The sequence below is a fragment of the Typha latifolia genome, chromosome 9 (assembly GCF_019914945.1).
Source record: "Typha latifolia isolate L0001 chromosome 9, TyphaL0001v2, whole genome shotgun sequence".
In the NCBI taxonomy this organism is placed as follows: domain Eukaryota; kingdom Viridiplantae; phylum Streptophyta; class Magnoliopsida; order Poales; family Typhaceae; genus Typha; species Typha latifolia.
The window spans coordinates 9,814,543-9,841,732 of record NC_133094.1 but is presented as its reverse complement, the minus strand read 5'-3'; the positions used below and the strand labels follow the sequence as shown (position 1 = coordinate 9,841,732).

General features: G+C 34.9%; 2 protein-coding genes across 3 annotated transcripts; one reads left to right on the top strand and one right to left on the bottom strand.

Annotated features, from left to right (window-relative positions):
* The first annotated feature begins 2,066 nt into the window (after window positions 1-2,066).
* LOC140794644 (BAG-associated GRAM protein 1-like) lies at window positions 2,067-26,152 on the top strand. Of its 2 annotated transcripts, none has more exons than XR_012110170.1 (18): window positions 2,067-2,429; window positions 2,984-3,037; window positions 3,231-3,328; window positions 4,877-4,952; window positions 6,351-6,479; window positions 6,565-6,611; window positions 9,309-9,429; window positions 9,561-9,677; window positions 10,059-10,088; window positions 10,156-10,255; window positions 17,531-17,655; window positions 20,227-20,358; window positions 20,459-20,563; window positions 21,811-21,957; window positions 22,102-22,155; window positions 22,893-22,983; window positions 23,083-23,144; window positions 25,768-26,152. XR_012110170.1 is itself a non-coding variant. In XM_073146764.1 (18 exons), the coding sequence occupies exons 1-18, from the start codon at window positions 2,217-2,219 to the stop codon at window positions 25,891-25,893; spliced, it is 1,800 nt and encodes a 599-aa protein (XP_073002865.1). In that variant the 5' UTR covers window positions 2,067-2,216; the 3' UTR covers window positions 25,894-26,152. The 2 variants fall into 2 exon arrangements, 1 of the variants encoding a protein (XP_073002865.1); XM_073146764.1 differs by having other exon boundaries at window positions 22,920-22,983.
* LOC140795815 (uncharacterized) lies at window positions 12,049-14,561 on the bottom strand. Its single transcript, XM_073148604.1, has 2 exons — window positions 12,360-14,561; window positions 12,049-12,262 (listed from the first exon to the last, which is right to left on the bottom strand). The coding sequence occupies exons 1-2, from the start codon at window positions 14,053-14,055 to the stop codon at window positions 12,108-12,110; spliced, it is 1,851 nt and encodes a 616-aa protein (XP_073004705.1). The 5' UTR covers window positions 14,056-14,561; the 3' UTR covers window positions 12,049-12,107.
* Window positions 26,153-27,190: the final 1,038 nt, after the last annotated feature.

The following is a 27,190-nucleotide window of genomic DNA, read 5'->3' as shown; positions in this document are numbered from 1 at the left end:
CATTGAAATATTATGTTAGGTCAAAAGTTGTCACCTTTACTGTCTTCAGTTAATAAATTGCAAGTTGATTTGGAAATTTAGTTTTAAAAAAAAAGGACAATAAAAATTGCAACTCTGTGACAAGAGATCATAGCCCTGCAAAATGTAGAAGAATTTCTCATATAAAGAAATCTGTGGATTGCACTATGTGCCTTAGATTTTGCATTTGATTTGACTCTTAATGGTCTATCTATTAGATTATTAGCTAATTTTAATTTCTTTTGTCTATGAATTAGCCCACGAGCTTATAATCTATCACACAAACCCAACAAATTTTTATTTTATTTTATATCTAGTCCTTTTATTTCTATCATCACCTTAAATTCAATAGATTTCCATGCAAATTTCTGACATATCCCATCTAAATAAATTTGTTGATCAATCAAGGAAAAAATTACTGCTCTCCAACAAATGGGCCCAATTGAAGTACACTCTCCATCCTAAAGACCAACTCAAGCCATCATTGCAGGTAGGTCCAAGGAAATCCACTCGCGCCATTTCATATGCATGAGGTATTTGATCACCGTTGGACATGCATAAACTTTTAGGGCACGCTGCGGATTGGGCGGAGGAGAGAGAGAGAAACTAAAGCCTTGACGGAGCTTTTTTGGGCTAGGGTGGCATTACGACTAATTATAGGTTAGACAAATAAGTTAACTCTCTTTGCTATAAATTAATGAGCTAATACTGCAGTCACATGTGGTGCTAACTTTTCCTACATGGACCACACCATTTTCCTCATTCACATTGGACGACTTTGAACCTGCGATGTAGGTTGAGAGGTAGATTCCTGGCCAGTATGCTAATTGTTGGGCCTCACATCCTGTTCTCTGTTTAGGCATGAATACAGTGTCAGTCGGTTATCTAATAGCTTAAATTTCTAATTTAACAATTTCGACCCTCCATAAAAAAGACTTGACGGGCTATCTCATTGACGACCCATGGGGTTTTCAAGTTGGCCCTCTGTCTACTAATTCTAGCTCGGCGAGGGTTCCAGTTCAAACCCTGGCTTGACAAAAATTCGCCTGACCCAATCCAGGCTCGACCTAAGACACACATACACATCCTAATTATGGGCTTGTAGCCGAGGGAGATCTCATACTACTATTGTGAGATCAATTACAAACTATGGTCTACATTAATAGGATGCCAAATTGGGTTTGGTAATCAACTCTTTAGAACATCTTTACCCTCCTCTCCTTTTTTCCTAATTCCCATCTTTACAGCGAATCCAACTGCCGATTTCATTTTATCCACAATATTTAAAACCATTCCCATGCACGCGGGCAAACTTTCCGCTCTCGCCTTTCGGCCTGCGGTCACATACTCCGCCGGATTCCGCAAAAGCTTTAATCCACCGCCCTTATATTCTCTCACCTTGTTCTTTTGGGATAATTGTACTAATACCCCTGAACTGTTCTCCATTTCTACGTGCACCCTTCTCCCTCATTTGTTTTACACATTAACCCTCTAACTATGAAAAATCTCACCATCGAAATATCAGATGACCATTTTACTTTTAACTCTCTCTCTTTATATATTTTTTTGTTCTAAAATGAGGTTAAATTATCCCTATAAGGTCTAAATTAAATCTAGGAAATTATAAATAACAACTATATTTTTGAGTATATTACAAATGAAGCCTCCTCTTTTTATTATTTATAAATGGAACTATCTATTTGGTGAAAAATATCAACCACCATATTGTTTGATAGATAAATATAATTTAATCTGATGATTATGTTAAATTAATTATAAAACTAAATTAAGCCTTCAAAATATAACTTAATTAGTATTTTTTATAAACAGAAGAAAGAGGAAGTAGATCGTAATAAGACTGAAATGGAGGTGGTGTTGTGCAAAAGAACCCAGGTATCGCGCCTTCAACTAAAGAACCGCGAGTCACCGGAAGTCACTCTCGGCTAGTATGATGATGTTCAATGGCAATCACGATAATAGTACGAACAACAGGGGTTTCGTCCTAACCCGTCCTTGCTCAAATAAGTAGCTTTCCCTTACTCTTCTCCAACCGTCGTCTCTGCTCTCGCCATCTTCTTCTTCTTCTTCTTCTTCTCATTCTTGAACTCATCGAAACCCGAGAAAATGTACTCCTTCGAGCCCTAGATTTTTCCGCTTCGTAAACCGTCGAAAGTCTCGTCTCGGTTTCCACTGGCTAGATGATGGAGGAATCGCCTATCGGTTTCCTCTTCCCGTCGTTGTGGGAGGCCGAAGTCACCATCTCCGCGGCAATCTTCTTGATCGCGGTGTTCGTAGTCTTGGAGAAGTCCTCGTCGTCCAGAGGTGGAGATGAGCGTGGCCGGGTTAAATCTAGCAATGATCGGGCCAAGGGCGAAGAGATTGTGGTTCTTGAATCAGAGGGCAAGAACCAGGTAAGACCCTGATATTTGTTGGTTCTCGTGTTTATTTGAGACCTTAACGAAGAAAAATTAAGCTTGTGATTGTCCTTTTCGAAGAATGACGTAATACATATTCAAGAATGCAATTATTTGATAATAGCATGGTTCATGTATCTGAGAGTCGTGCATTTCTTTTTTAATCATTACAATACTATAAATTATGTATCTATTTCTATTATCTGGTCCAGCTGTAAGTTAAACGCTACTTGCAATTAAGTCGATGCTCCAAAACAGCACGACTGTGGATTATCTGTCTTCATCGTAAACTTGCACTCAATGCTATTTTTGTTCCGAATTGTGCTGTACGGTCTTATCTTTTACAAACAGAGATGATCTGGTTCTACGAATCAGTTGTCAGATTTAGCTATGTCCAATTCACTCACAACTATTTCAGTATCAGGTAAGGTATATACATTGGAATGGCTAGTTATCTTTGGCTATAAATAAATAAATAAATAAATATATATATATATTATAATATGCTTTTTGTTTCCATGAAACAGTTTTTTGGTTTTCTTGATGTGCAGTTTTCATCTAATTTGTCGAAGGAAGATTCTCAAGATGCTGCATATATAGTCAAGGTTCCTCTTCTATATGCCCAAATTATTGTTTTGAAGTAGTTATTCTCAGTTATTCGCCATTCGTTCTTGTAGCTTGAAAATATTGCCGTTCCATTAAGGTCTTGTCATTTTTTTTCTCTAATGTATATTTACATTTACATTTACATTTACATTTACATTTACATTTACATTTACATTTACATTTACATTGTAGTTGGAACTACTTGCTGCCAAGTACTTAATTGGTGCAAACTTGAACGGAACCTCAGATCCTTATGCTATCATTTCTTGTGGTGACCAAAAACGGTTCAGGTGACTTCCATTTCTTGTGAACACTGTTTGGCTTCTACTAGCATATATATATATATATATATATTTTTCCCTATATATATAGGAAGCCTTTCCAAAAGCCAAATGTTTCATTGCTGCTGTTAAATACAGAAAAGATTCACTTGTAGTCCATGAGGGCCCTTAACCTGAAAATGACATCACTACATTCTGCCAAGTACAAAAAATGAAAAAAGTGAAAATTTGAAAAAATAAGAGAACAAAATAGAATGGTAGAACCAGCACAACCACCTGAAACGGAATTTACTCTTGTTATGATTTTAGTAGCTTTGTGGAAATTGATTATCTTTTGTCAAAACCCAGCCAAATCCCCTATTATATACAATGCACACCAAAAAACGTGAGCCAACCAAATCATTTCAATGAAAAAGGTGCATTGTGATTGAATGCATTTAGCATTTGGATTTTCCTTTTTTTGCAAAAAAAAAGAATAAAAGAATTTGTAGTATTACTATAAAGTACCACATTTGCAACTTGTATAGATTATTAATCAAAATGCATGAGATATTGACAAATCTTTGAAGATACTAGAACTTAGCACACAAACAAGGACAAATTTTTTCCATTCCAATATGATTGAATCTTCATCTTAAAGGAATTTCTCCCAGAAAGTTGTGGACATTATCTTAGTTTAACCTTGACAATTGCCCTTACTAATTTCCAGAGATTCTATTTTCATTTATTACATTCATAACTAACTTCAAATGTTTCACATGAGATCCTAAGTTTTTCCCTCTTTTGATGGCCAAAGAAATGGCCTTATTGACTTTTGATGGTATTGTGCAATCTTTTTTAATAACTTTTTGACATTTTTTATTTTTATTTTCAAGCATTATGAAAGAAGTGATATCTTTCTGGTTCATTGGCATTACAATTTATTCCTTGCATTGCCACCAGGTTAGTAGACTCCAATATGTCAAATACCATTTCCTAATAAAATCTAATATTTGGGAGAATAATGTAGTAACCCAGAAATATTCAGTCATATCCAAGAAAGTAGCCAACTTTCTAAGTAATCGGTGCTTTACTGTATGTCCGCATCTTGTCTTAATCTGATAGACTGAAGGAAAATAGAAATAGTAACCATAAAACAAACATCTATGGTAAATAAACTCATAAGTGACTAATATATATAAGTACTGAATGGTCATTTAACTCCACATAATCAAGAATTTTCTCTTGCTACTTTCCTTCTCATCTATTTTGTCAGTTAAATTAATTTTTCGATTCTTGTTTTATGTTAGCAAATATTTATCTTCTTTATGCACTTTGATATGTAAATTTGTAAATTAATTGAATTAGATGATTGGCATTTCATCTCTATATAGAAGATAAATCAATCTGTTGTATATTAGCTTAGCTAGTGGACCTTGATGGAAGAAAAGTTAGTCAAAGAATATGAAAGGCATATCATTTTTTAGTTGTTTTCTTTGGAATAATGTAATCCAAGATAGTGAAACATGATCAATAAAGGATATTCTAATCAGTTGTAAAATCATCATTTTTATGCAGCTCCATGGTTCCTAATTCAAGAAACCCTTTGTGGGGAGAAGAGTTCATTTTCTTTGTTCACAAGCTCCCTGTCCAGGTTATCTCTGGTTTAATTTCGTTAATGGCATTAAAATTCATGGATCTTCATATAAGTTAATGACTTATAAGTATTTCCTTGAATAATGTTATCTTACGAAATTTATGCATGAGGAGAAACTTATGCTTTGGAACTACTATACAAGAGAATGTCCAATCAACTCTAGAATTGCAGCTCTATAGTTGATGCTGTTAGTTATATCATTTTGTATAGATTCAGTTGATTCAGAAGTCCTGCGAACTCTTTCTATTTTGTGTCCTCATACATTTTAGAATCACCAACTGATTTTTATTACTGCTGCAAAAATCCTTTGTTTGTCATAATATATGCTCTAAAGATGGAGAACAAAGAATTTTTACATGGGAAAAATTCTAAGATGGTTAGTATATTTTCTCTTAGGTAAAACTCAAAAACAAATAGGCACTTCAAAGAGAAGAGCTAGTACATTGTGTTAATGGCTTTTCTTCCATACTAAGCTGTAATGCTTCTCAACTTTCATCCGCTATTAAGAAATCTTTAGTTACTTTCATTTGGCATAGCCATGATGAGCCCAAATTTCAGTTAAATATTTTCTCAAACCTTTATGCTTACATCCTCCTTTCTATTCAAATTACATCCCTGGCATGACTTTGAGAACTCATGCCAGGGATCTGGAACCTACTCAGGCATGCATGCCATCTACTGATTTCAAGTAATCCAATTCTTTTGCTAGTCTAGCTGATGGGAAACTTCGTATGTCTCATATATAATTCTTTTGTATCAAAAGGTTGACCTTCCGTCACGTTTGAAACCTAGCCTTTTATAATTTGCAGTTAATATTATATTGCCACATCGAATTGGCGGAATTAGACAAGTGGAACCAACATGGCCCTTGCCGACCAAGTATCGGCATGGCCATCCTTGATTCATTCCAACAATGGCTGTGCCGACCGGCATGGGGTCGACATTTGCCGTGTTGGTGGCATACTGGCATGTGGCATGAGTGGTGCCACACGACACCCCCTTTAGCAGCTTCACTGAAAACTCTTTGTCGTCGTTCGCCGTTTGCCGTCACCCGTTCTGCCCGAGGTTGCCGATCGCGACGTGAATGCCCTAGCCCTTGCTGGCTCAAGGAGGAAGATGACCTAAGTGGGTCAGGTCGTTGGGTCGATTTTGAATAAAAACTTAAGTTGTGGATCTAGATCCGCAACTTAAGTTCTATGTCTTATGTTTTCTTTCTCGATATTCAAGGGCGCAATTGAATTTCCTTCTATAGGATTAGATCCTTTATCACCAAATTAGGGGCCATTTATCCACTTTCCTGATTTAACTATGTATTTGGAAATTGCACGGGATTAAAGGCTGAAACTCTCGAATGTGTATTACATCCTACTTTTGTTTCTTTTTACTGGTTAATAGGTACGCATAGCAATTTATGATTGGGATATTGTATGCAAATGCAAAGTTCTTGGATCTGCCATTATACCTGTTGAAGGAGAATGCCAAACTGGTGCTATTTGGTATAACTTGGATAGCAAATCAGGACAGGTAAATCTCAAGATATGCTATATTTTATTTTCCTTTCTCGGAGCTTAAAGAAAAGGGATAACATATTGAGAAACTTTTCTTGCAGGTTTGTGTACATGTTAGTTCATGTAAATTGTCTGCAAGTTCTGCTAGGTAAGTTCTTGCTTTAGTTTCAGTTGCTGTTCTTCCTTGCTTTTTTTTTTCAAGAAGGATTTCCTTGACATCTATTGCACTTGTGTACTTTTCTTTGTTAATTATTGGGATAAGGCTTAGTGCACAATGTCATTTTAGCAATTTTTATTGAATGGGCATATGTGATGAGGCTTTGTTTCAGCTTGATAATAGGAGCAAGAATGTCATATTGTCTTGATAATAGGAGCAATTTTTGATGCTTTTTATGCAAATATGGTTTTTGGATGTTAATGTCTAAGTTGGCCCTCTCATGCAGTTTTCAGATGGCTGGATATTAAATTCTTTGCTCATTAATTATATAATTCCTGCGCGGTCTTAGGGGCAAGATTAGGCTTTAGTCTCTTCTTTAGCATATGCAATTTAAGAATGCCATTTTCCACCCTATCTGGTTCTGTATATCTTTCTCATGCAATTTTAATTGGGGAGATCAAGTTTCTTATTGACCTCTTCAATTGACTTTGACATTTGGGAAATCTTATGTGATCTCAGACGTATAAGAATAGACACACTAATATAATGAAGCACAAGTATTGTAGCTATTATGGAATGTGGTTAAGGTCTCATGAGATACAATAAAGGAGATGCACTAAACAAATAAATATGGAGGTTATGTAGATAGATGTAGTTTATTATTATTATTCTTCAGAAGAAAGAATCTTACAATTAAGAGCATTGTCAGGCGACTTTTTGAAAATATTTACTTAGATATGATGTAAATTCGGTTAAAAAGAAAAGCAAAATCAACCTAATTTAAATGGATAATGTATGTTGTTGGTGAAAGAACTAGTGACATGTGTTACATTCAAAGGGTGACATATGAAAACTCTTAAAAAATCTTGTCTATCATATGCTGAGATGGGTCTCTCAAATAATTGGAACAGACCTATAGGGATGGGCCTTTCTGCATTCTCTGGGTATTTGTTTAATTCAAAAGTGTTTTGATGGCTCAAAGTGATGGAATTAGTAGTATTTTTTGGGTCAGAAATTTCAAGTACAGTTCACATTGCCTGTTTAAAAGTTCTAATATAGATTAAAAGATGCAGGGTCATTCTTCAATGCCACTTGAATGCATTTGCACAATTACAAGTAAAATTTTATATACTACAATTGTTGTGTTGCGGCAGTCACTGGTTAATTGCAACATTGTAGCACACAAAACTAAACCAGTAATGACTGTGTGTTACATTCATAGTTGAATCAGTTGGAACGCTACTTGCCTATATTTAAAGGTCATATATGGTTTGCCAAATCAGTATGGTCAAATGTAGTGCTGAATGAGAAGTTTGCCACTTTTAATCACTACATAGTACAACATATGTTGGTCATAGGGGCGTGAGAATAAAAAGTCAAAATGATACAGAGTCCATGGATATAGCAGAATGATGGGCTACACTCTTTTGAGAAGCCATTGATGTGGTTTGATGATGCAAAGTTTTTCTTATTTAAGCTATGTAGAATTGGGCTACATGTCCAATCCTGAAAGTGTATTTAAACCTGCCCTTGTCATATTTTAATAAGAAATGCATGGTTCATCATTATCTTGTTATATATCTTATTTATCTTAATTTGGAGTTTGGCTGTGTTACGACAACAAATGCATGAAGAAACATAAGCTATAGTGGGGTCCTTAATCAGCTTCCTCTCCATCTTGAATTCTTTCAAGGACCACCTCAAGTTCAATCTTGACAAGCAAAACAAGTTAGGTTATTCTTAATCTTACACCAGGCAACGTCAGCATATGTGATTGGCCTTTAGCCTTAGTCAGTAATGCCTGTTTTTTGTGGATGAAATATGAAACCATGTAATTTACCTTCGGAAGGGGGAGTGTTTTGAGAGAAGGAAGATACAACATTGCCAATCACAATAAAATCATTATTTTCCAACTAACAGGGGACGGCTACCTAAGTTCTGTTTCTTCATTCATTTGTATCTTTGATCATATCATCCGAAGTTGAAAGAACCAGCATATTCTACTCATCATTTTTGCCTTCTTCCCCTTTGGAAAACTATGCACCTATAATAGTTCACTTCTTATACTTCTATGCAGCCAATGTTGGACATGTCCAGACCATCTTAAATGATATTTTTACATAATTTCCTCAACTTCTCCATACTTATTATGGATATAATCATTCATTCTCTCTTCTCTTTTTTCCTTTTTGGTACTATGCCACTCACTAATTCTACTAACTGAAACAATTGACAATAATAATGATGAAGTGTAATAGTGGAAAATTCAGAGAAGCAAAGTTTGACATCAGTTATTTAGAGTCGTGGGCACGAAAAGTTGGTTCTCTCTTTGTTGCAGGATTTAGCATTGACCTTTTAATTTAATGGCTATAATCTGGAATTTTTAAATGGTGAATTGATTTTTTCCTACAATGCTCATGTTGGATAATTGCTTTTGTGACATTTTATAGCCACCACTCTATGGGCATCTGACTGGCATGCATCTGTGCTGCAATTGTGACGTCAATATCTTCAGTTATTTAGCCTGAACTCTCTCACAAAGAAACAATTTAATTCCAGAAAAAATTTAGACCAATCCAAAATTAAGCCAAGCCCTCATTATGGTACTTCCATATGATTATCATATATTGTTGGTTCATTCAAGGTGTAGAATCATGAGAGCCTATACTTTATATATTCTTTCCACAGTTCATTTCCTGGTTTTGTTGGAGTAGAATCATGCCGAAAGATATCTGATAAAAGAGTGCCAGTACTGGCTCATCAAGACCCTGGGCCCCTACAGGCCATATTTAAACTTCCGCAAGATGAGGTAAGTATTCAGATTTCTATTTTCTCAAAAAAAAAAAGGTTTAAAAGTACATTTATTTCAGCCAAAAACATAAAATATTACTATGACTACAATCTATTAACATTCTTTGGCAAATGTTATTATATTTTCAGGTTATTCATCACAGTTACTCCTGTGCCCTTGAAAGATCTTTTCTCTACCATGGGCGCATGTATATCTCCGCATGGCACCTCTGCTTCCATTCAAATGTTTTCCATAAGCAACTGAAGGCAAGTTTATCATATATTTAGAGGTTCATACTAGTTAGTTATTCAGACTTCCATTACTTGTCCATTCTAAACTCCCAGGTCCCAAATTTCAGTATATTCTGGAAGTACTGAGATATACTAGTCCATTCAGAACTCTTTACATTATAATAAATAATAACTTAGTTATTTTCAATATCACCCATTCTATTTATCTTATGAAGTAGTGTGAAAACCTAACTAAATGGGAGTAATTTAAGCAGTCAATAATAGTTATTAAACATGAAATAAAGTATATTGAAGGTTTAGCATTAGTCTCTAGCTATAATTCAGGTTCAATTATGTTAAACTTTTAATATTTTTGTAGGGTTGTCTTAATGAGATTTCCTTACATGAAATCCTCAGGTGATTGTTCCATTAGAAGATATAGACGAGGTGCGTTGACTACCGTTTGATTTTTCACACATAAAGTTGTTGAAATATCCCCATGTTAGTGATGCAGATAAAAAGGAGCCAACATGCTTTTGTTAACCCTGCAATTACAGTCATTCTTCATATTGGAGCTGGTGGACATGGAGTGCCTCCTTTATGTAGTCGCAATGGTAAGTTGTTGGTTTTTTGAGATTGCTTGTATTAATTTAAGATGGTCTTTGGTTAAGAACAACCAACTCTTGGATGTTGTTCATTTGAATAAGTGCCAGAGCTTGTCTTAGACTCTACTTCAAAAAGGTATTAAGTTTCAAATGTATAAATTTTAGATGAAAATGCTAGGTAAAGAACTGTTGATCTTTGGTGCAACCCATAAATGTTATACATATGTTGCAATCCTAAATACACTATGTATTTTAGATCAACGATGGCCGTGCCATGCCACCATCGGCACGGGGCGTGCCGAGCGGCACGGGGCGTGCCGAGCACACCCATGCGTGCCAGTGGCACACCCCTATGTGCCATTGGCACGTATTTAAAATATTTTTAATAAAATTTTTAGGATATTTAAAGATTTTTCGGTCTTCGATATGTCAATTTTTAGTTTTTAGTTTAAATATATATATTAAAGGTTTAAAACCTATATTATAATGTTTTATCTTTAGATTATTTTTATAAATGATATATTTATTAAAGATAAAGTAATAGTTAAATATAAATATTATTCAACACATACTATGATTGAAGATATTCATTAAAACTAATATTAATGATTAAACACTTCATAGTATAATTGAACACATAATATTAATCGATAATAGCAAGGTTCCCAGTATCGGGATTGGGATCGGTATCGGCCGTCCAAAAAAACGATACGTATCGGCCGTATCGGCCGTTCGTATCGGATCGGACTATTTTTTAATTATATAAAATTCTAAATATTATTTAAAAATGCAGAAAAATTTAGAAAAATGACAAAAAATAAGAAAACAAAAATTACTCACATATGAAGTCTAAAAACTTAAAAAAATGTATTAACTTACTCAAAATTTAAAACTTTGTTGAATACCGAGCTGGTTCTCGTAAATTTCTATAGTCTTCATCATCATAATCACCATAAGTTTGTAAATATTGATGTCTAGGACCTGATGCTCCAAAAAGTGATTCCATCATACTAGTCATATTGTATGGATCTTGTTGTGTGACTTGCGTTTGAGGAGGATAATAACCAGCATTTGGAACTTGTGCCTGAGAATACTGAGGATACTGAGGATAATAACTAGTATATGGATCTTGTGATGGCTCCAAACAATAAATACTCGATGTACCATAATCATAGGAACCAAAATGCATCTCATGACGACGTCGCTGATATGTATATATATCCTCAGTTTCTTTGTCTTCACTCCTTATGCCTCCTTGACTTTCCTCAACAAATTTAGATGGAACGATCTCACCACCATATGTATCATCAGGACTATGACTCTCTCGTACCGCCCTATCTCTCGCCCTCGTCGTGATCTCTCCCAATATTTCATCTAACCATGGGTTATCTCTCACATCTAATAACCTTGTCCTCCATTTCTCGATCCATGGAGTCAAGGGGTTTTCTTCATCAAAAACATGATTTAAATCAATCGGTTGTTCATTTTACGCCTTTCTTCTTAAATTTCTCTCCCTCAATCTCATATTATAATGACAAAAAACTAACTTCTCCAATCTTTCCATTGTCAGTCGGTTGCGTGTTTTTGTGTGGATTAAGGAAAAAGTAGTCCAATTTCTTTCACACTGTGATGAAGACACAGTTTGACTTAAAATCTTCTTTGCTATTAGCGTCAAATTTGGTGCCTCCTCCCATCCATAAATAGACCACCATTCAGTTGAGTGTTATGAGATATAGGCTGCAAAGAACTTTAGCAAGATCTTGAATTGCCCAAATCTATATCTCTCCATCTAAAATCAGAAATATATTATTAGCTTATTGATTATATTGAAAGTTAAAACTTGAAACAAATAATAATAAAATTATTTAATTGAATCATAACTCACTTCTTTATCGCACAGGATTTGTTTATGAATATCGGGCTCAAGCTTGCTGATTACCTTTCTAACCCCCAACAAGACTTCACTATCATTATTGACATTTTTAGAGAATTGAAATCTTGGATTAAGAAAATACCCTGTAGAAATTTAAAATTTGTAAATTGTAAGCATTCAAATTTTTAAATATTAATAAATAAAAGTAAATTAAAACTTAGAACTTAAAAGCATGCTTACCAGCAGCGTGTATATCTCTATGTAGTTGTTTGTTCCATCTAGAATCAATCATCTTCCACCACTTCCTATAACTTTGGCCCACATTTTTTTTTATTGATTCTTTAGCTATGTCCATTGCCTCATATAAGAAACCCATCTCAGACTTGTCATCACTGTCTACAAGTCTTAATACTTTGACAAGAGGCTCAAATACTGCGGTGGCAATTGTAATATTATCCCAAAATGTATTTCCAAGAGCCATATTTTTCAAAGTTTCACCTAAAGATTTATCTTTAGGTTTCATATTCTTAATTTTCATAGACCACTCCTGTGATGTAAACATCCGCATAATATCATCCTTGTAGTGCATGATGCTCTCCAAGGCTAAAAAGTGAGTGACAAATCTAGTGACGCCGGGTCTGATGATCTCCCTACCACCAGTCATCTGCCTGAGTAAATTAAGAACCCAACCATGGTTATATATAAAATTTGTTAACCTCTGACCTTCACATATGACCATGTCAATTTCAAGCTCTTTTGCAATATCCTCTAACATCAGATCAATACAATGTGCAGCACATGGCGTCCAATATAAATGAGGTCTTTTAATCATCAGTAAATTTCTAGCATCTTTATAATTTGCCCCATTATCAGTAACCACTTGGACTACTCTTTTTTCACCAATTTCTTGTACCACCTCATCCATCAACTGACAAATATAATCTGCATTTTTGAAATGAGCAGTAGCATCCACAGACTTCAAAAATATTGTCCCCATGCCAGAGTACACTAAGAAATTAATTATATTTCTTCTGTTTTGTGTACTCCACCCATCACACATCAGTGTACAACCAAATTCATCCCAATACCGTTTAAATGTCTCAATATAAGTATGAAGTTCATCTACCTCTGAGTCAAGATATTTAGTAGCAATATCATTTGAACTAGGAGGGGGAACACCAGGCCCTACTGATTGTATAGCATCCACCATAGTGTGATAGTAAGGGCTATCAGCTACATTGAAAGGAATATGGTTGTAGAAGAAAAATTTAGAGATAGCTTTACCAATGTGTTTCTTTGCATTTTTAATTCCTTTGAGAGCTGTCTTGATTGAAGTCTGTGTACGACCCCTTTTTTTTTGAAGATATGTATCCATTGGTCCAATATTTTCAGACTCTGCTGTAACACCAGGAGTCCTATGGGTAGAACTACTGCCCCCATATTCTCTCTCTCCTCGTATATTAACTGATCTAGATCTCTGAAAATTACCACCAGTGCTTCTTCTCATCTCTTCCTCTTCTCTATGCATATTTCTGCTCTCTTTCATTGCCCTCCTCATCTGTCTGTCCTCCTCATTCTCCTCACTTTGCTCACTGCTATCATCATCAATGTGTACAGGATTATGCATCAATTCTTCACGAATCATTGACTCTCTTTGTTGTGCAGATTGTTTATCCTTCTTTTTGCCAATTAAATGAGCCAACATCTGCTTTCTAACTTCCAAAGACACTTGAGTGCAAGCTGCTACATTTCCTTGTCTTCCAGCTAAATGTTCTTTCAAACGGCTGACACCACCACTCATTTCCTTTCCACACCAGTTGCATTTAACGCGTCTTTTATCTTGCCCAATAGTGCTGCAATGTTGCCACCCAATGTCGGTATCATATGACTCCTCTTTCGGAGCCATTGATATTTTAGCTCTGCAACTAAAAAACATAAATAAAAATTAAAATAAAATATAGTCTCTATTCTCTACTGCAGCAGGCTGCAGGCTGCAGTAGCAGCACCTGCTGCAGGTGCGCAGCAGCACTTGCTGTAGGTGCAGCACAATGGAAAAAAAAAAAAAACTAAAAAAAAAACTTACCGAAGGTCGCCGAAGATCGAGGTCGTCGGATAACGTCGCCGGAGGTCGAGATCACCGGAGAGATGGAGATCTACTCACTATTCAGTCACCGGTGAGAAAGAGAGTAAGAGATCCGTGAGAAAGAGAGAAAGAAAGAAAAGAGAGAAAGAGAGGAAAAGAGAGAAAGAGAGAGAGAAAAGGGAGAGAGGCAGGTGGGGGGGTGGGGACATCAATTATTGATGTCCCCCGGGTCGGATCCGGGTCGGATCCGACCCGTTTCCACCCGTTTCGGTCGGGATCGGCCGCAACGGCCGAAACCGCAGCCGAAACCAGTCAACTGACTAGTTTCGGCTAGGATCGGGATCGGCCGAAACTGGGAACCTTGGATAATAGTTTAATATTCAAAATTAATATCTAGCTGAACATAAGATGATGAAGAGAATCAAATACTCTATTTGTCGGCATAAGAATAACACAAGAATGTTGTATTAAATACTGCCAATATTTTTCAAAACTCATTCACTAATAGTATTGCTTGTTGTAATATTTTACATAGCCTTCATATAAATAGAAATTTTCTAATTCTCCTATGATATGATATGATATGAATATTGAATATGCACGGGAATGAACGGCATCGACACAGGCACAAACACACCATAAGCATATGTAAATGGTAGATGTAGAGTATAATAATGGTGTTCTAGCTCTGGTGGGTGTAATGACTGTTTTGAAAAGCGGAAAAGGCGGCTGCCATGGCGGGGCGGTGCACCGGCCGCCCCTCCATGTTGAAAGGCGTTGGCAAAAGGCGGCCAAGCGCCTTGGCGGGCTGCCTAGGTGCTAAATAGTGCTAGGTGGACTGCCTGGCCCGACTTGGCGAGCTAGCGCTTCGGCCCGCCAAGTCGAGATGCGGTTATTAGTGAGCGGGTCGGGTTTTATAGCAGATCGGGTTTAATAAAATTAACCAATTTAGAGGAGTTAATTGCTAATTGTTTTATGAATTATTGAATTAAGATTACAGAGAAGGAATTTTTTTTCACTGTTATGCATTATTAATTGGGGGAATTACTAATTGCCTGCTATTTAAGTATATAATTTCTGATTAGAGGATTTTGAAATGTGATTCATGTGAATAAACTAGAGTTAGTAAATAGATATCTCAGTTATTCAGTTATCACTAATAAGCAATTAGCCAATGTGATTATGTTATTTAGTGTTTTGGTTTAGTGCACTATTAAAATTTCTGTATATACTATACTTATTTATTTATTTATATTAAAAATGCTAGACCGCCTTGTCACCCGCCTTGTCGCCCGATATGATGGTAATTATGATGAACTCATATTATCCTGTGTGTGCATCTCTCCTAATGTCCTGCTAACTACAAACTCAAGTCCTCTGTAAAAAGAATACCTCTCTGAGAATGTTGTGTAACAGGGACTTATGTCTCATCTCTATTATCACTGCCACTAGACTGAGTTTCGTTATTATCACCATCACCATCACCATCATCATCATTATCATTTCTAGTCTCATTAATTTTATCTAAGCCTTCTAAGTGATCAATTGATCAGTTGATTTAATAATGACTGAGGAAAATATAAATTTTTTAAAAAAAATGGCTCCATATGGCAGAATGACTGGCATGAGGTTGTGCCGAATGGCACACAGCTGTGCTAGCCCGGCACGGCATGCATGCCAGTCGGCACGGGTCGGCATAGGTTTGTGCCATTGGCACACCCAGTACCAAGTGCCATGCCATTACTGGCACGACCATCCATGTTTTAGATACATATAGATTACAGAAACCAAAAACATTATTTCTTGCTTGTGCATATGCATGAGCCATATTTATGCTTTGTTTCTATGTGCGTCTGTGAAGTTTCTTAACTTAGGTAGAGATGAAACATTGCTCCATATCACAATGAATTGATGAATATTATGACCTACATATTTCTGTAAGATGGGATTAAGTAGCATTAAGACTATCATAATTGTAATCATGAAAAAGCATCAATCTTTTCAACTTTGTATTTCTCGGGGACCGTCTGTGTCTATTTCAGGAAATATACTGGACAAACTTGCGCTTTTTTTTCTCAGCTAAAGGAAGAAAGAAATAGCTTAAAATCTTGATCAAGTTATCATGCCATCAGGTAACTTCACTACACAATTATTTATATTTTAGAATATGGTGAAATCAAACAGCCTTTTATAAATATACTTTTAAATAATTCATCTTCAAACTAGGGTAGGAAGAGATGCTTTTCTTCTTTCTCTTTGAGGTGATGATTTACAACAGAAAGACAGGGAAAAGTAGTCATCTACCTAGTCAGTCTTTTTTACATGCTTGGAGCTCTGGGTGGAAGCAAAAGTGAGGAGACTTCCATATAGGTCTCTAGGAGTGCACTATTTGGCAAGTCTTTCCTTTTTTATACACAGATAGTTAGGACAGTGAAAACTTGAAAAGATGCTAAGAGAAAATAGATAATTAGGAGATGGCAGAATCTTATTCCACAAAGAATAGGTTGTCACTGAATATTAACAATAGTGTAATTTTGATAAGCTGAGCCTGTCGTGATTTGTGAAGCACAAGCATGAGGTTTCTAGAGTATATACCTTATACAGGCTGATACTAACATTTATTAGGAGCTGAAGAAAATATTAACTCAACAGATCATGTGTAAATTAAAGGCAAAATTGAAGAACTATATAGATGATACTGCCTTAAGATACAGGTTATGAGTTATGACTAAGGAAGTTTAACAACATAATGCATAAGGATTATACTAGTCTTTTAGCTGAGATATATAGGTATGAAAGCAGAAACAGCTAAAGTTCTCATTGTGTTCATGGGCTGTCACAATTGAGTAGAAGGTTGAATAGAATATTGACAAATAAGTATTCTTTTAGGAGAAGGTAACAGTGCATCCTCTTGGTCACTACATTAGGGAAGGAATGCTTAAGAATGACATGGTGCAATCTCATAATCCTTCTTATATGGATGTTTCCAAAATTGATATAATGGTAAAGCAGACTGCAGAGTATAGCAAAGTTATTAATAGGGCATAACAGAAAATAACAATCATCTCAAAAGTGTAGCATAGCCTGATAATAGAATAGGAAAAGCAAATACAAGTAGGGGATTATGCTTTGCTGCATAGAAAAAGTTAAAGTGAATTCTCATTTAACTATAAATTAGAAATTTGTAGAAATATAAGATTATTATTTCCTCATAAGAAAGAGCCACTTTTGAAAGGTTATGTTCTTTACCTTGCTATATAAATGTATGTTTATTTTATTTTTGTTTGACTATTTGGACTGCTGAGCCATTGCAGTTGTTGATTTTCAGGAAGAGTTCGATATAAATTTGCATCATTCTGGAATAGAAATCATTCATTCAGATGTTTGCAGAATGCAATAAAGAAATACCGGGCAATAGTGGAAGCTGAGAAGCAGGCATCCTCATTAAGAAAGGTTCATTAAGTAGTATGCGATACTTCTGATTTTACTCAGTTCTTTATTTTCTCTTAATGAATAGTGTATTTGTTGGCTGCTCCATTATCTTGAGCAATCACTCATTTTAGGATGCATCAAGCATGATTGATGAACTAAAGTTGCAACCAAGGCATATTGACTATTGATATGATATATTTAACCTCTGCTGTGCATGCTTAATGCTTATAACTTTATACCATTCAACAGTGACTCCTTAGCCTTGAAATAGGGTAGGGTTACTATAGGCATGGGTTGCGAGTAAATTATCTCAGTTCTCTCAAAGAACTGTCATTAGCCATCTATACAAACCCATTCCATTTGATATTAAGCACATGCTACTTCAAATAAGCCTAATTTGGAGTCTCTTTCTTTTCTTTTCATACTCCTTTACCTTTTGATGCTTCATTTATATAGATTACACTGAAAATTATCAAATTAGGATCTAATGGCATGCGTTATACTAATATCTAGTGCTAGAATACTTTAATTTAGTTGCTAAAACTTATTTTAAGGTCTTGAAAAGATTAAAAAATGTTTTTGCATATATTAAGCATGGTTCGCTGGATCGGCCGATCCGGATTGGGATTGGTCGAACATGATCTCGATCCAAGCCCTATCCGAATTCTCTCTATTTCTCTCTTTCTTCTCACTCTCTCTCTCTGTTTCTTTCTTTCTTCTCACTCTCTCTCTCTCTCTTTCTCTCTTTCTTTCTTTTGCTCTTTCTTTCTCTTTTTCTCTCTTTACCATATAACTATTATTTCTCTTACAAAGAGATCTAGCTCCGGCAAACTCCAACGACGCAAATCTAACTCCGGCGAACCCCTACGAACTTTGATATATAATTTTTTAATTTATTTCTTTATTTCTCTCTCATTTTTTTCATTTCTTCCACTCTCTCCCTTTTTCTTCTCTTTTCTTCTTCTGCTTCTTCTTCTTCTTCTTCTTTACTACACCATGGTTTTTCTTTCTTTTGTTTGATTTTCTTTTACTCACTTTCTTTCTAATCTCTTTTTCTTTTCAATTTTTATTGCACCATAGTTTTTCTTTCTTTATTTTCTTATTTTTGATAAAAAATTTCTAAATTTTTAAAAGTTTTTCAGTATTATTAAATAATATTTAGAATTTTCGTAATTTGAAAATCCAATCCGATTAAGGCAACCTATAAAACCAATACGTATCGTTTTTTTGGAAGGCCGATCCTGATCCTGATCTGGATTTTTCAAACCTTGATATTAAGGCTATTTAGTGTGCCAACAACACGACAATTCGGCATGCCATGTGCCATAATACATACTGTGCCGAGCCAAGGTTGACAAGCCATGTGCCTCTAGTATGACAATCCTTGATCATAAGTAGGCTTTCATTCACAATAGATGACTCTTATGGAAATTTAAAATTAGATTCTACTAGGTGATAGATCATATGTGAGAATGTTTATCTCCACCATAAGATATAGCGACGAACAAAGGCAAGGATTAAGATGGAGGAAAATGATTCATTTAACTGACTTAAATAGCTGGTTAGTGAAAAATAGGTCTAGGAATGTCAAGGGGCAAAATTAGTAAATTATGTAATCTCTTTTCTAGCTAGAAATACTCTGATGATAAGTATGCCAAAATCATGTCTATCACTATTTAATTGCTAAAAGAGAAATTCTGAGATCCACGGCTACTACTGCCAAAGCATGGTTTTGGTTGATAAAAATAATAACCCTAATCTTTTGTTGTGGTTCAAATTTGGCCTACCATGTGCCAAATTGATGCAATACCAACTCCTAACTCTTACAATAACGAGATTTTTCTATGCATTGATTCTACTAAGTCATTCACATAGTTGTATGTAGCTAGGAATTATGCATTAGGCATTTCTCATGTACAACACTGGCATGGAAATGCCTACACCATATTGTAGACTGCCGAATGATCAAATAATAGTTATGTTAGCTTGTCCATGTGACACGAAACGTAATTTAATCTCTTTTCATTTTTTTCCTACAAATTTCATTTAAAGGACTTTTTATAGTATCCTTCATTCATTAGTCGATATTATAGATTAAAGGGAAATTTATCAAAATACTATATGTTTTGCTTTTGTTAATTCAAACTCTACTATATGGATATTTATACCCTATATTTTGCTTTTAAATTTTAATGCCTTAAACTCACTCCTGCCATTAGTTTTCTTAACGGACAGTTACTATATAGAGAACTTAACTATATATGAAAATGACCTTTATGCCCTTGAGTAAGTTTTTTTTTAAGATTTAGAAATATAATAGAAGAACCAGTTTTTATGTCAAATGAGGGGCATTTTTGACATTTTAGTTTTTATTTTCAAAAGTAAAGGAATATTCTCTATTCCATTATCTATTGTTAAGTTAAAGTTAACTAAGGGTCTTTTTGAGACATTAAAAGCAAACTGCAAGGTTAATTATAAATATCCTATGGTAGGTGTAAATGATAGTTAAAACAAAACATAGGGTGTTTTTGATAAATTTCCCTAGATTAAATGTTAATACTTACTTCTTTCCTCTTTTTTGGTGGGTGGTAGGTGAGAGCACAACCAGTCAGTAGCTCCGTAAGATGTAATGTAAATGAGGTAAACAGTACCGAAGTGAACATCGCAGGGACTAGAAAGATCCAAGCTTTCATCAATGAAGATATTCTTGTCGATGCAGTCAATGTATGAATTTTATGGATAAAGTTTGACTGCGTGAATTTTATGGATTAAGTTTTTATCTGAAATTTGTTACTTTTGGCTAACTATGCCTAAATTCTTCCAGGTTGTCTTCCCATGTACAGCTGAGCAGTTCTTTGTTGTTCTACTGAGTGATAACTCGAAGTTTTTTGAGGAGTATCGCTCTGCTAGAAAGGATACAAATCTTAATGTAAGTTTTCTGCAAGAATGCAATATCTGTTTTATTAATAGAAAAAAACTTGTTCGCTCATTCATCCATATGATGTTTTATTAGTCCTTGGATGTGATTCATTGTTAATTACAGCTGTGCAGTTTTTCCTTCTACCTTCTTTCTTTTTTTACCCTTCTATTGTTCCTCTCTAGTGAAGCTTCATACAGTAGCTCCTCGAGCATAATTTATGGTATGGTCTTCTCTGATAACTCTATGAGCTTGAGATCTAGAAGGTCTAATCTTTAGATAATGACCTAAGCAAAGATAGCCATGCCGGTAGTAGCACGACACTTGGAACGAGGAGTGCCATACCAAGCTGTGTCGACCAGCATGGCATGTGGAGTTTTTTTTTAATTTTATTTTATTTTCATCAATCATCATCAAATCAACTTTAGTTTCCATCCATGTTTAATATTCATATCAGATTATAGGATAATTCTAAAATTCTTATTTGTATAAAAACTATGTAAGATATTACAAGTAATACTATCAGTGGATGAGTTTTTGATGATTATCAACAATATTTAGTGCAACATTCTTTTTCTTTTTTTGGTGCCAGCAAATAAAGTCTTTGATCCTTCTCATCATACTACGTTCAACAAGATATTAGTTTTTAATTATTAAATTATTATTAATTAATATTATGTGTAAAATGTTATTATGTGTTTAATTATATTATAGAGTATTCAACCATATTATAAAGTGTTCAATCATTAATACTAATTTAAATAAATGTATTTAATCATATTATGTGTTAAATAATATTTATATTTAGCTGCTTTTTTTATTTTTAATAAAATAGATAATTTTAAAAAATAATCTAAAGATAAAATATTATAATATAGGTTTTAATATATATATATTTAAATAAAAACCAATGATTGACATACAGAAGATCTAAAAATATCTCTAAATATTCTAAAAGTTTTATTAAAATTATTATAAATGCGTGCTAGTAGCACGTGTTGTGCCAATGGTGGCACGGCATGACATGTGCTACTAGCATGGTCATCGTTGGACCTAAATGCCTAACTATTTTCCAAAATAAATTTATGAGCTCATAGGTCGAAACAATCAATAAATTGAATTTATTAAATGGTTGTTCAGTGTTTTTGAGCAATAGAAAGCAATGATCAATGTGACTTGTATAATACAACTTGATTTTGTAAATTTATGCTTTGACAGAAAGTAACAAATTTTTATTCTTTTATGGTATTCTTTCCCAGCTAAGCAAGTGGTATATCTCAGATGAATATGATGGTCAAGTCCGAAAAGTGACCTTCAGATCGCTATGTCATAGTCCCTTATGTCCTCCAGACACAGCGGTGACAGAAATGCAACACATTGTTCTTTCAAATGATAAGACATCATTGGTGCGGTTGGAGTATCTCCAGAATATAATTATCTAGTGCAATCTGTTTCAGTTGAACTTTCATGAATTTACCTTCACTTAGGAAGAACAATTTTTATTGGTTTCCTTGACACCAACACAATTTTGTTTTATAATACGATTTCAGGTCTATGAGACAATGCAACAGGCGCATGATGTTCCATTTGGCTCCTACTTTGAGGTATTAACCAGATAAAGTATGCTTTATAGAAGAAGAAATTTTTTATTTTAGTCGGTTTTGTGTTTCTTTGTTCCAAACTTTTGGCAGCAACATTTGAAAGAGTATTTGCTAGTAATAGTTATTATTTCTCCTGACAGATTACTCTTAGTCTCCCGAACATAAGTAACATATTATTAAAATTAAGGTATTTTACGACTCATGATGTATCCTTTTTTCTTTTCTTTTCAAATCTTGGAACTTGGCGAGCTCCTCAGGACAAACCTAGTCAAATCTTGAGCTCAGGAGACTGACTTAAAAGACTAATGAGAGATTGAAGAGCACTAGGAATTTAAGCTTTAAAATAAAAATATTAGATCTTGTGACCTTCTTCTGTTAAGTTTTTTTCATGGTCCAGGATATGCGACATCAACTCCCTTCAGTTAATTTTTTGCTGAATCAATCTAATTACAAGTATTCATTAATTCATATTCATACAGGTCCCAGCCTTGGATTTCTTTAACTACTTTGAATTTGCTCCTTAAAGGACAAGGATGGATAGTAGCTAGATTTTAAGTTAAAGCTTCAAACTATTATGATTTTGATAATCATTTTCTTCCTCTGAGAAGAAGTTAGCTTACAGACATTAAATTTATGAAGTTCAATATTTGGCAAAATAAAATTTGGCAAATAATTTCCATTCTAAGTTCATAGGACATGTTCAGACTTCAGCGGAATGATGAAAATTTTGTCTTTTGAAGGAATCATGATTATGGAAATTGTTACAGATACACTGCAGGTGGTCCCTTGAAACAAATTCAAAATCTTCCTGCCTGTTGGACATAAAAGTTGGTCAGTTTCTTGCTGAATCTGTTTTACTTGCTTATACTTTTTTCTAGCATTTATAATTTTATACTATTGCTAGTTTTATTTGTTGTCCACCTATGGTAGGTGTAAATTTAAAGAAATGGTGCATATTACAGTCTAAAATCAAGTCTGGAGCCACCGAGGAGGTATGCTTTTCATGATTCCATTCATGTTTTGCAGCTTTGAACTAGTTGATCAAATAACAGTGACCTCCTTGTTTTTCACCTGCTGTTTATCTTTTAGAGATAGTTGCATATTCACTGTTACACAATGTGCTGCTGCTATTTAATTGAAGTTCCATATGAATATTGTATGTGACAACTCCCACACACATGCAAATTCACATACAGATGCGCACATGCTTGTGCATATCCATTCTCCATAAAATTGGAGCATCTTGTGCATATTCCATGAGATCAGGTAGAAATCCTAGTAAACATGCACAAGCAAAAGTTTAATACTGTCTAAAACATGCACAAGTAAAATTGAAGACATATATTAAGAAATCTTTATAGAGACCTCTTTCTGCTTAAACAATGAAAATTTGATCTGATAGAATTTTTTTGCTATGATCTTTACTTTAGAAGCAATTGAAATATGTTATTTTATGCAATAAAGAAGATTATTGTCACTCTCAAGTACCATCATGCTAGAGGCACAGGCATATTGGCCTTGGCTCATCACGGCATGTATGAAGGCATGTGCCATTCAAGCTGTTGGCATATAGGATGGCCTCAATATGCCTATAGATAATATTTACACCTTATTAGGGCCTTAAGGTAGGCTTTAGAGGTTAAATTGAAGTCTTTTGACATTAGCTACTGGTGTAAGACATGCAATTTCTTGTAGAATGTGGTGGATCTACTTGAATCATACACCAATTAGATTATAAATTTATAATCTAATGATTTTTCTCAGCCGTGGGATTTTTTTAAATTGGGGCAAATAACTTGGGTACTTCAAATTTCCCATTGATATCTGAAATTTGAAATGTAATTTATAATCGTACAGATCAAGCACCAACATAACAGAGATATTAAAAGGGATAAAAGAGTTTCAAAGTTCAGTCTCTTCAAAGATGTGCTCACCTCCTAGTAGCACAATTTGGCAGTAAGAAACAGACTTCTAATGTACCAGGACTCTTTGGATAACCTAAAATAAGCCCTAATTCACACTATTTAGGACTCCATTAAAAAAATATATATATTCCTTGGGTATTGTTTACTGCTACAGTATTGATCTATAGTGGAACAGTGTGGCACTACAGTAATTGCTACTGTAAAATCAGAAAAGAATAAAAATATAACTGATATTGGTAAATCTAAAAATTATATAGCAACAATCCACTTGCCGTCGATCTTGTTGCTACTTACTGTTCCCGCCAACGTTGTCGTCACCTGTTTTTGTGTGCCCAAGGTTGTTGATGGAAGCGCTGATAGCTTTGACGCGAACGCCCTAGTCCTAGCTCAAATAGGAAGAAGGCTTGAGTGGGTTGAGTCAGGTCAGTTTCGAATAGAAACTTACGTTGCGGATCAAATTAAATGGACAGAGTAATCAAGCTTTCCATCATCTTTCTCTTTTTGGCAAAAGATCTCGTTAGTGAAAGTGAAAATGAAGCCACACAAATAAGTTATCCCATGCATCCTTTCGATCGGGTGCAGAGGCCGGTCCGGGTCATGCCTTATTCCTAAGACAAAGAAGCCCTCCTAGAAGCCGCATCTACAAGGCGCTTATTAACCAATATTAGATCTGCAACTTAAGTTGTTATTAGAAACTGACCCAACCCGACCCACTCAAGCCTTCTTTCTCTCGAGTTAGGCCTAGGGCGTTCACGTCGAAGTGATTGGCGCCTTCATCAGCGACCTCGAACACACGAGCAATGGGCAGCAACGATGAGGTCAATGACTAAAGATGAGTAGTCTCCCTCCTCTTTTTTTCTGCCGATCTTACGGCACGGGAGGCAAGTGCTGCAGCATGTGCCGTGTTGTGCATGTCGGCATGGGCTATGTTTGTGGCACAACCATCCTTATTATATAAACTTCACTAGACTTTCAACCTTTATCACATTTAGACCTATCCAAGTTTGATGTCGACCTCTTTTAAAGTACTTATCATGATGAAATGTTTGGGTTTTTATCCTTGTGCCTTATCCAGGTATATTTTCATATGCTAGGGTGAAAAGAACTGCAAACTTTGTGCATGCATAAAGGACCTTCACATCATAAGTTTTTCGTCAATTGTAATAGTGATGAACTGATAATGATATTTATCAAGATTAATGGTGACAAGAACAACAAGAATAGGCATATCCCAAAGGCGACAAATATTTCTGATAATGTTAGTTCTACTGATCAAGGGCCATTGTTTCATCAATATGACAGTTATCCTGGTCTTCTTCATTGCTTACATATAGGTTATTTCTTGTCTTTATGCAATCACGCTTGCACCCATCAGATTGTCATACTTAGTTGGTGTACATCATGTACGATAATTATGTTATTTAGTTTGGATGAGATGACCTACTACAGATTTTTGCACCATTTATTTCATTGCAAATAATTTCTGAAACCCAACTCATATTTATAAACCGAGCAAATGGCTGAAGAAGCTGTTCAAAATCTGGAAAGCTAACCTAAATTTTATCTCAAGGAACTTTGGAAGGTCAACAAAATGATACATAGTTATTGACACATTGATAGATGTAGATAATATGGGAATAACAGAGATACCTCATATTGGATGTTTTATCTTTTATCATCATTGCTGCAGTATAAGAGAGAAGTAGGCCAGATTTTGAAGGCTGCCCGTGCTTACGTCCTCAAGTCTAAGTCTGACAGGCTAGTGATGGACGAACCAGCAGGTTCTACATCATCAATTCATGATGATTGCAAATGACTGGTGTATTATGTGGTCTGCTGGATGTACATATATCTAATGTGTTCTCACAGAAAATAACTTCGGACACTGAAGGCAACAAGTGCATATCAGCATAGGTTTATGAATCTTAAAGCTTTCGGCCTAGTCTTTGTGAAGTAGTTATGATTAACTCAGATGCCGTTGAAAGGCACTTTCGCCTGGATATCTCACTTGTACTTTACATTCCATGTGTCATATGTTCCAATAAATTTGTCGTCATTTGACTTGTCCAACCAAACCAGATATTGGTCCTCATGCTGCTGCTATTTTACAACGTGGTTTTTGTGTACAAAAATTGATTTGTGTGTGTGGGTTGAATTGTGATGTCTTCAGAGAAATGGGCCCTGTACTCGTAAACAAAGGATAAAAACGTGCTTTCTTTGTAAATAACATTGGCCTGCATTGAAGATAGTTCATCAGGTTCAGCAGTCAATACCTAGAAGTTATTTCAATGGAGATATTCTAGTTGAGTTGCATCCAACCAAACATAGTTCTTCGCAGCAGTTGAAAGCAGGATAACGATCTAATAGCAAAGTCTAGCAAATTTGACAGAATCATCTTAAATCGGACTTCTCAATCTGGATATTCAGATGAGCTCGCTGATGAAGTGACTGAGAGAATTTCTGCTCACCAGAGGCAGGTATTGCCTTCAGATAAAAATAAATAAAAAATAATAATTAGTTAGAAATTTGTCCTTCATAATACTGCAAAAGGTTAAATCAACACAAAATTTGACGAGTACCGTGTGACAATGGTGGATCTTAATGCTTCTTTGAACAATTTGAAAGTGTACACTCATTTAGAAGAGGCAACGGGTCCCCAGTATATGATTGGCAAGAAGTATTAAATAGTGGTCATCTATTGATTCTTTAAAAAACAATAGGAATATTTGCTGGCTGACATAACTAATTTTTTGTTGATAGGAAGATAATGTTAAAATGCCTCCTTTTAATTGGAATGTTATACAAGATTCAACATTGGAATCTGGTGTATGTTGAGTATAATCTGATATGGATTGAACTTGATTCAAGCAACGCTCATATAAAAGTAGTTGTTTAAGGAGTCAATTGTTTAAGTTAGAGTTGCGCAATACCCTTGAATAAGTTTAAAATTAAAGGTAAAAAAAGGAACCCAATTTTAAAGTAAAATGAGAAATATTTTAAGTGTTCTGAAATTCTACTTTCAAAAGTAAGGAAAGATTAATTATTCCATTTGTTGGTGTTAACTTAAAAATTGTCACTAAGCAAAATAAAAGGGTTGAACAATAAATCTCCAC

Coding starts and splice junctions, on each gene's coding strand:
- LOC140794644 (XM_073146764.1), top strand. CDS start 2,217: ATGATGGAGGAATCGCCTATCGGTTTCCTCTTCCCGTCGTTGTGGGAG. Junction 20,564..21,810: donor GAAAGGATACAAATCTTAAT/GTAAGTTTTCTG, acceptor ATTCTTTCCCAG/CTAAGCAAGTGGTATATCTC. Junction 22,984..23,082: donor CCTGTTGGACATAAAAGTTG/GTCAGTTTCTTG, acceptor CACCTATGGTAG/GTGTAAATTTAAAGAAATGG.
- LOC140795815 (XM_073148604.1), bottom strand. CDS start 14,055: ATGTTTTTTAGTTGCAGAGCTAAAATATCAATGGCTCCGAAAGAGGAG. Junction 12,263..12,359: donor TAGAGATATACACGCTGCTG/GTAAGCATGCTT, acceptor AAATTTCTACAG/GGTATTTTCTTAATCCAAGA.